The 7,578-nt window shown below is 49.6% G+C and overlaps 4 protein-coding genes across 4 annotated transcripts in view; 3 read left to right on the plus strand and 1 right to left on the minus strand.

The window, feature by feature from the left end:
- The first annotated feature begins 313 nt into the window (after window positions 1-313).
- Window positions 314-2,962, plus strand: LOC109543030 (testis-expressed protein 10 homolog). The gene is made up of 8 exons (XM_019912543.2): window positions 314-514; window positions 889-1,095; window positions 1,157-1,748; window positions 1,802-1,914; window positions 1,965-2,211; window positions 2,264-2,501; window positions 2,561-2,715; window positions 2,778-2,962. Exons 1-8 carry the CDS (start codon window positions 314-316, stop codon window positions 2,960-2,962), a joined length of 1,938 nt encoding a protein of 645 aa, XP_019768102.2.
- Window positions 2,963-3,048: 86 nt separating this feature from the next.
- LOC109545746 overlaps window positions 3,049-7,578 on the minus strand; it is a 12,202-nt gene continuing 7,672 nt past the window's right edge. Inside the window, exons 7-13 of the mRNA XM_048665632.1 lie at window positions 5,969-6,137; window positions 5,775-5,916; window positions 5,565-5,716; window positions 5,385-5,515; window positions 3,585-3,737; window positions 3,378-3,531; window positions 3,049-3,323 (exon numbers count right to left, since the gene is read on the minus strand). Coding sequence (XP_048521589.1) covers window positions 3,055-3,323; window positions 3,378-3,531; window positions 3,585-3,737; window positions 5,385-5,515; window positions 5,565-5,716; window positions 5,775-5,916; window positions 5,969-6,137 — 1,170 coding nt within the window. The 3' untranslated portion in view covers window positions 3,049-3,054. The remainder of the gene's footprint in view (window positions 3,324-3,377; window positions 3,532-3,584; window positions 3,738-5,384; window positions 5,516-5,564; window positions 5,717-5,774; window positions 5,917-5,968; window positions 6,138-7,578) is intronic.
- Window positions 3,737-5,331, plus strand: LOC109543031 (lymphocyte expansion molecule-like). The gene is made up of 6 exons (XM_019912544.2): window positions 3,737-3,954; window positions 4,013-4,239; window positions 4,293-4,488; window positions 4,685-4,828; window positions 4,884-5,015; window positions 5,064-5,331. The coding sequence occupies exons 1-6, from the start codon at window positions 3,752-3,754 to the stop codon at window positions 5,269-5,271; spliced, it is 1,110 nt and encodes a 369-aa protein (XP_019768103.2). The 5' UTR covers window positions 3,737-3,751; the 3' UTR covers window positions 5,272-5,331.
- Window positions 6,681-7,578, plus strand: part of LOC109542926 (involucrin-like) — a 3,460-nt gene continuing 2,562 nt past the window's right edge. Inside the window, exons 1-2 of the mRNA XM_048665635.1 lie at window positions 6,681-7,165; window positions 7,216-7,278. Of these exons, the coding sequence (XP_048521592.1) occupies window positions 7,089-7,165; window positions 7,216-7,278 (140 nt within the window). The 5' untranslated portion in view covers window positions 6,681-7,088. The remainder of the gene's footprint in view (window positions 7,166-7,215; window positions 7,279-7,578) is intronic.

The raw sequence follows: 7,578 nt of genomic DNA on the forward strand, positions 1-7,578 counted from the left end.
ACAGTTGTACATAACAGGCACAAACATGTTGCGAACAGTAAATTAATTACCATATTGGAGTTGCAAAAAGTCCAGAATACAGTAACAAATGGTTCTAACTAAAATATTGCATCAAAGTTCGCTTTTATTGACAGAAATAATTACTAGGTTGATGATTGATACTGTCGTTCAGTTCACTTGTCTTCATCTATGCTTGTCCTCAATCACTCGTCTTTATCTATACACTTGTCTTCATCTATAATTCAGTTTGGCAACTGTGGTGAGTGATTGTTTGGGTGCAAATACCCGCGTTTTCGCTCAAATTTGCCGGAAAATGGGGCGAAATCAGCAACACAAGAAGCACATTAGGGCCGAAAAGGCCAAAACGAAGCTGAAGCAACCGAAAACCACATTTCTGCCCAAAGGACAGAATGTGACCGACACCTCGTTTAAAGTGCGGCCTATAGTGCTACAGGAGCAGCTCAAGCAGAAAGACTCCAATGATATTTTAAGCCGAAGAAATCTCAACGTTAAGGTAAGCAAGTTACGAAGAAAATGGGGAGTAATCGGCGGAACGCCGACAGAAGTCGAACAACAAAATAGTGAGGTTAAGAAAATAAACACATGGAGCCAGATTTAGAGGCCGGCGTTGCCGGGCGGGGCAAAAATAAGTCGTTTCAACTATACTCGCAAATAATATACCGGGTGGTTTTTTTTTAACTTAAAATGCTCAAATATTTCGGAAATTAGCGATCCTATGAATTTTTGTTTGCGCCTGGCTTGAGAAAGGCTTCAAGTGAACACAAGTGCATGTAATTTGATTTTTGAAATTATCAAGTTAATTCATCAAGTTTCAAGTGAAATGAAAAAAATCAACAGTAAATAAAATGCCGTATTTGAAATTTCCAGGACCTTCTGAGTCGTCTGAAGCATCACAATGGGACCGTAAGACGAACAGCATGCGCTGAACTATGCGAACTGATCAAAATCCGCACGGAGGATATAATCCAGCGACATCTATCGCCAATTTGCCTCGCCATCAGTGGCATGATACAGGACCCGGATACCAAAATTCGGAAAACTGCCCTAAAAACCGTAGAGGCGATTCTAGACAACGTGAGTTTCCAACCGAACAGTCCTAAACTGGAATTTCAACTGGGAAATTTCCCATTTTTAGGTCCCCAGCGTGCGGCTGTCGCCGTTTTTCCACTATTTCACCTTGAATCTGCGGTGCGCAATGACCGACATCAATCGCAACATCCAAGAAGATTCGCTATTGTTTCTGGACTGTTTCATCAGGAAAGGCGGTGGCCCGATGGAGAAAGCAGCAGAAGAAATGCTCCCTGACTTTCTGGCGCTGGTTTCGAAGCTGCGCAACGACTCAGAAATCGGTCGAACGCTCACTCTGAACCTGGGCAGCAAGCTGACCAGCGTAGAATGGCGCATCAAGGTTCTGAGTCGATTGCAGGCAATTTTCCGCATCATTTTGGTCGCCAAAGCACCCCCACCATGTGAACCGGCACCGATCTTCTCCGTGGACCGACAGCCCTATTTTGGACTCTATAAGACCAAGTTGATGGACCAATTGGATGGTCCCGACTTTGGCATATACTCCCATAAGTCCCCGCAACCGGACTTAATCAAAAAGCACCTGATGATCGTGGTTCCTTTACTGTTTGAATCGTGGCTGGAAGGGAGGCCTGAACAGGAGGCGACGACAGGCAAGCGGACGTGGCTGGGAGAGAGGTCTGAACAAACAGCGCTGACAGGTAGGCGGAGCTTCCCCTCTTTGACCACCTTGAGGAGTATGGAAACGTTTCAGGCAGCTGTGTGCTGACTCAAGAAGCGGGCGCTTTGCTCGCCTGCATCACCAACACTCTCCACTCACTGTGGCAATACGTAAAAATTCCGGATAGTCCCTACGCCTTTGACATGGTAAGTTCGTTTTCCAAACTCTCCCAAATGCAACAGCGCATCTTCCCCAGAACACCGTGTTTTTGGGGCCGGAAGGCCGCAAGTTTCTCAGTCATCTCCTGAGCAACTTTCCCTACTCTTACTCCGGAGCGCGATCCAGAGTATCCAAGAGCGAATGGAACGTTATGGAGCACAACAACGACCCCAATTGCGTGCGCGAAAACCTACTGATCTGTTTCGTGTATCTGATGTTGTACGTGAATTGCACCGAAAAGAACTTGGCAAAGGAAATGGCAATCATCATGCCCTACCTGAAGAGTGAGATGCTTCAACAGTCTTCCTGGCCTGGTCTAGATGCACTTTGTTCCAGAAATCATGCTTCATCAGAGGCAACTGAAGGAAGAAAGCAGCGCCTGTTTGCTGGACCTACTATCAGAGTGTTTCGGCAAGAACTACCGCAAGTGGCAACGGAGCGGCATGGACTTATCGGCGCTTTTAGAGGACGTCGTGGCGTTTTACAGGAGAGATAAAGTGTTGAGCGAGCCCAATAAGCTGCGCCTTAGTCAGATCCTGGCTAATGACATTTTCGACAATCCCCTTTTGAACAAGTGAGAACGCAACAAGTTTCCGTGCCAACTTAGCTCACCCTGTATTAAATTTGCTCTAGATCTGCGAGCTACCATCACTGGCTGACCACATTGCCCGACATTCTCTGCCAAACCCCGGTGCCTAAGGCGAGTATCGAGACCATTCATAGGCTCTTCCAGAAGAATTGTCAGCCCCTTCAGGAGGCGTTTCATAAGAAACTGCCGGACATCCTAGGTGAAACGCCCTAACAATCTTGGCTTGCTGCAACTTATACATCAATCACGCTTCTATTGCAGCTAATTTAGACAACATCCAAATGGCTACCCCTGAAGATCTGGACGCAGCCAGAAGGACTTTGAGTTACACCATCTACTATATGCCCTCCTACTCTCAGGAGGAGCACAGTATGCTGCAGCAGTTCATTGACTCGTCTACTACCAGCTTAGGGAAATATATCCGGGAGAGTATGCAGCAGAGGTAAGATTTTGCAGGCAGTCAAATTACTGACTAAGAACGCTTGGTTTCCAGGAAAACTGGCCCATTGGCGATTCATCGTGAACATGAGCAGCATCTCTAGTTTTTAATTGAACATACGACAACCGCGCTTTGAATATAAGCCGTTCCTACGCGAAGATTATACTGCACAATGCATTGCTTCTCTTCCCTACCTTCATTTTCAGCGGCCACGGTGTGCCCGTCCTTGTGGCCCCTTTTGGAGTGTTTCGCCTCCTGGGTTTTTGCCAGAAGCTCGGGGTCTCCGCACTGGATTGTCACCGAGCTGCTGGAAGTGGGCGGGATATTCAAAGCTCCATCTCCAGACTTGAACGCAAAGTGGCTCTGACCTGAAGAGGGTCTGGATTAATTAAGCAAGCTCAGGACGAAGTGGCCCTTTGTACCTGTCACTTTGCTGAAGCACTTTTCCACTGTCTCCAGTTCTTTTTCAGTGAGACCCTCCGAGGTCTTCTCCTTATGCTCTTTGTTGGCCAGTCCTTCAATCTCAAACAGCTTTTCCAACTGCACACTGGCAGGGGCTTCAGAAGCGTTTTCGATCTACCATTGACTGAATTGTTATGCGAACTTGGACTAACGCACTAGCGGCTTACCTTCAAGTGCACTTCCTTCAGCTTGGACCGCTTGGTTTCCACCCGAAACACTCCATAGGCGGGCGTTATTTTAATCACTGGCAAAACTCCCTCGCCGGACAGCACCAGGGGAACCAAGGTGGCGTTGGAGCGAATTTCCATAAACTCTGTCACCTGCCAAATGTCACATGAATGTCATTGAAACCAACGCAATGAAGCACCAGGGCTGTAAATATGGTGTCCCTTTCGGGGTGTCAACCAAACGGTTCGCCAAACTGGGGTTCCACCCTGAGCTGGACAAGTCTGGGGCGATGAAACGGGAAATAACCAAGCTGGGGCCTGGCAGCTTCGACCCCAAGGGGCCGCAATGCCGGGCGAAGCAAGGAATGAAGTTGGCCCTTAACCGAGCGCGAGATTGGGGCACTGTTTTCAGTTAATCGGGGTTCCAGTTGGCGCACCAAGCTGGAGGTTGAGGAGTTTTCCAAGTTTCTGGGCTTCAGAAACGCGCACATATTGAAACAGAGGCAGTTCGAGCGCACAATGAGAGGCCCAGGCAGTACGGACGTAGCTGAGAAGCTGTTTGCAACGCTAACGGGCTCGCGCAAGGACAACGTTGGCTTTGGAAATGGGCCGCGGTTTGCAAAGGAACTCGTGGGCCAAGAGGCCCCGCCTCCAAGTAGGTTGATGTGGCGCAGCGAGCGTAATCCGGGCGTTATCGGGGGGTTTCAGATACTTACATGAGGGGCCTGGCTGGGAGCTACCAACAGTCCAAGAAAACGTTCTCCACCTTGCCCACATTTGAGTACGACGGCTTTGCCGACAGGTTCAAGTCGGGGGCGAAGCCCTATCACTTGCCCCCCAATCTGTACGAGCTGCGCGACATGAAAAACACCTCGGATATCACTAGGAGAACTGTCTCGTCAAAGTAAGTAGGCAAAACGTCAAAATGTCACTGCACTCGGGGGTGTTCGGAACAGATCGGGACACGTCATGTAGCCGATTATAGCCGATATAGCTTGATTTCACATTTAGGAATGTTTTCATTCCTAAATGTGAACATGAAAACATTCCTAAATGTGATTTAACCGGCCGTGAAAGCCTTCATAGCTTGATTTGTTTAGAGGGCCCTACAGTTGCTTTACTGGGCCGAGGGACGGCACCACCATCAAGAACCACTTTGCGCCGCCCCTGGGCGGCGTTCCTGAATATTTCTACGTCAAACCCAGCGACGCGCAATTTTTACTGGAGCACCCCACCAAGAAACGGTTGCCCCGCCCACTATCCGTTTACGCACCCACTTTTCAACCAATACCGATTCAGGTATGGGCTGTTCCTGAAGGCGCCCAGGTTCCAGAGGAAGCCCACGGTGCGCCACATGCTCAACGATCTGAGCCTGTGCTATCGCAGCCCCGCAGATCCGGGGCCCGCCCACTACAATCTGAGCAGCTCCGGGTAATTAACCTAAACGCATCGAACAGCCTGATAGGAAAGGGGGTTTAGGATCAAGGCGCCGCCCGCTTCCAAGCACGCGTTCGACTCCTCCAATGGGAACGCGCGGCCCCCCACCGACTGGCGCATTTCCCCCGGCCCTGGCCGCTACAACCCCAAAGCGCCCCGCTGCATGAAGATCAAGCGCCCCTCGTGGGTCTTTCAATCCAAAGCGGATCGCGGCCTTTTCAAGCTGCAAAGGTACAGTTTGTTTGACTAGTTTTTCGCCTAGTTTGACTGTGAAATTCCTGTGTATATAAATAAACGGCCTTTGAATGTTTGGGGCCCGTTTGCGTGAAGAGAGGTTCGTAGGTAACTAAGGAATGTGGGTACCTTATGAGGCACTGTGGGTCTGAAGCAGAGGCGCAGCTTGCCGCAGGCCCCCGGCGGCAACTCGCGCATGCAGGACGCGAAAAAGCCGCCCGCAGGGCTCAGCAGGGACACTCTAGGCTTGATATTCCGGTCTGGAACAGGAGCGCTAGATGCAGCCCAACATCCCGTCGGCGCGCTTACCGGTGAGGTTCCTGATGGTGATCGTCCTGGTTGCGCCCGTTCCAATCAGGCACTTCCCAAAGGCGATTCGTTGCTGGCTCAGATCGGCGATGAAGTCGGGCCGCACCACTTTGCAAATCGCGTCCAACTGCAGTTTGTCGCGCTTTTTGTGCCTGCCGATAAGGGAAAAACGGTTCAGTCAGCATCGGTTGTTTTGCACGATTAGCGCACCCTTTGGAGGGTTCGTAGTCGATGGTGCAGGTGAAGCTGGCCCTTATGTGGTAGGGCTCGAGACTGCGCCAATAAGCCATCTCGGCAGGGTACAGATGCTGGGCGCTGAGCTCTGCGCCCTCTGCGACTTTTTGCGCTTTTGCTGAAAAAACATGAGCCTATAAGGCACCGCTAGCCACTGGGGTGCAGAGCACCTTTTTTATCCGGCTTCTTGCCCGTGGCCGGTTTACTCTTCTTGGCCCCCTGCCGCTTCCCAGCGCCATCTGTTAGGGGCTCTGGCGGGGCGCTTTTCAGCAGCCCAGCAGTGTGCTCGACGATTTCCTTAGAAATCTGCGGCTGGGCCACTAGCGTGATTTTCAGCGACTAAAAAACCTCAATTAGGGCGCCCGGTGTACATAAATCATATAATATATAAGGATATTATTATTAAGTATTATATTGTAACGGAAATGGCCTGGGGTACTCACGTTTGGAATGGGGGATCGAAATTCATAGTATTTCAGTAAATGGGAGCCCCATTGGGGCCCCATTTACTGTCAAATATGACACTGACAAGCGGGAAGTTTCGCACCTGTTCTGGAGATTTCTAGAACTATCTGGAATACCTGGAGAAAACTATATAAGCGACGACGAGAACCAGACGAGTAAGCCTATAAATAAGCCTTTAAAGGCACTCACAAAAGAGCAAAAGTTCCGACAAACTAGCTCTAGCGGAAATGTCAGCAACACAGAAGACGAGTGGAGTGAAGTGACAGCCGCGCCTGAGTGCAGAAGAGGTTAAACTCCGGGAGTCGGAAGAGCGAGTTTTCCGCCTGTTACTGTTATTGTTTGTGAAGTTGCCGGTAATTTTGAAGTTAGTTTGTTCCTGTTCCGTAGTTAAAGTTGTACCGAGTGGAATAAAAGTTGGAAGCAGAAGAAAGAGTTTAATACTCGGCCATCCACGGTACAATATTATACTTATATAAGTATATAAAGTCATCGATCGCCGGGCGAAATGCAGCCGAAGGTCAAGTCGATGGGTCCTGGCACGGACATCGCGTGCCCCCTCAAGTCTGCGCCCCGATTGAATGCGAATCATCCTGCAGATCCCGTATGGGCGTTTTTCCAATCACAAGTGGGCCGGTTGCAGGGCGCATTGCACTTAATTAAGAGCGGGCAAGTGCGAGCACTCTGATGAGCGGCGCCCCCGATTGGCGCACGCACCCTCCAACAGCCCCCGTTAATTGGCGACGCCGATCGGTTGCAGGTGACGCGCTATAAATACAAACAATCCCGACGAATCTGACGCAGTCCTGACGCGCAACCTGCACAAGCATGGAGCATCGCTTCCCATCCAAGCTGGACGAGTACTACGAAAAGTTCCTGGACCTACAGGAGAAACTCAAAAGAAGGTACCTAAACGGGTGGTTTTGTGGGACGCTGAGTTGACCCAATTTTCTAGTGAGGAGCAGCGGTTCTTGCTGGAAACGCAGTTCAACGAAACGGTGCAAATGGCCAAAGAGGAGTAAGTTTTTTAAGTGAAACCGCGCATATCTAAAACTTCTCGAATTCAAGCATTTTTCGAGAAAACTGCCAACATTTCCCCATCCATGGTTCACCTTCTAAAAGGGCCATTTATTTCTGTCTAGAATGATGCACAAATGAGCGTTCTTGCCCATTTTGCCTCCGAGAAATGGGCAAAAACGGGACGGAAAACATGGAATTTTACATGCATAATCTTGCACCTAAGTGTCTGATATTCAAATTTCGCTTTCTGGGTCAAAACTACTCGAATTTCCTCACTCACGTTGTTACGACTGAATCG

Source organism: Dendroctonus ponderosae, unplaced genomic scaffold, assembly GCF_020466585.1.
Source record: "Dendroctonus ponderosae isolate FM_Combo_2020 unplaced genomic scaffold, Dpon_F_20191213v2 Dpon_F_20191213_4, whole genome shotgun sequence".
NCBI lineage: Eukaryota > Metazoa > Arthropoda > Insecta > Coleoptera > Curculionidae > Dendroctonus > Dendroctonus ponderosae.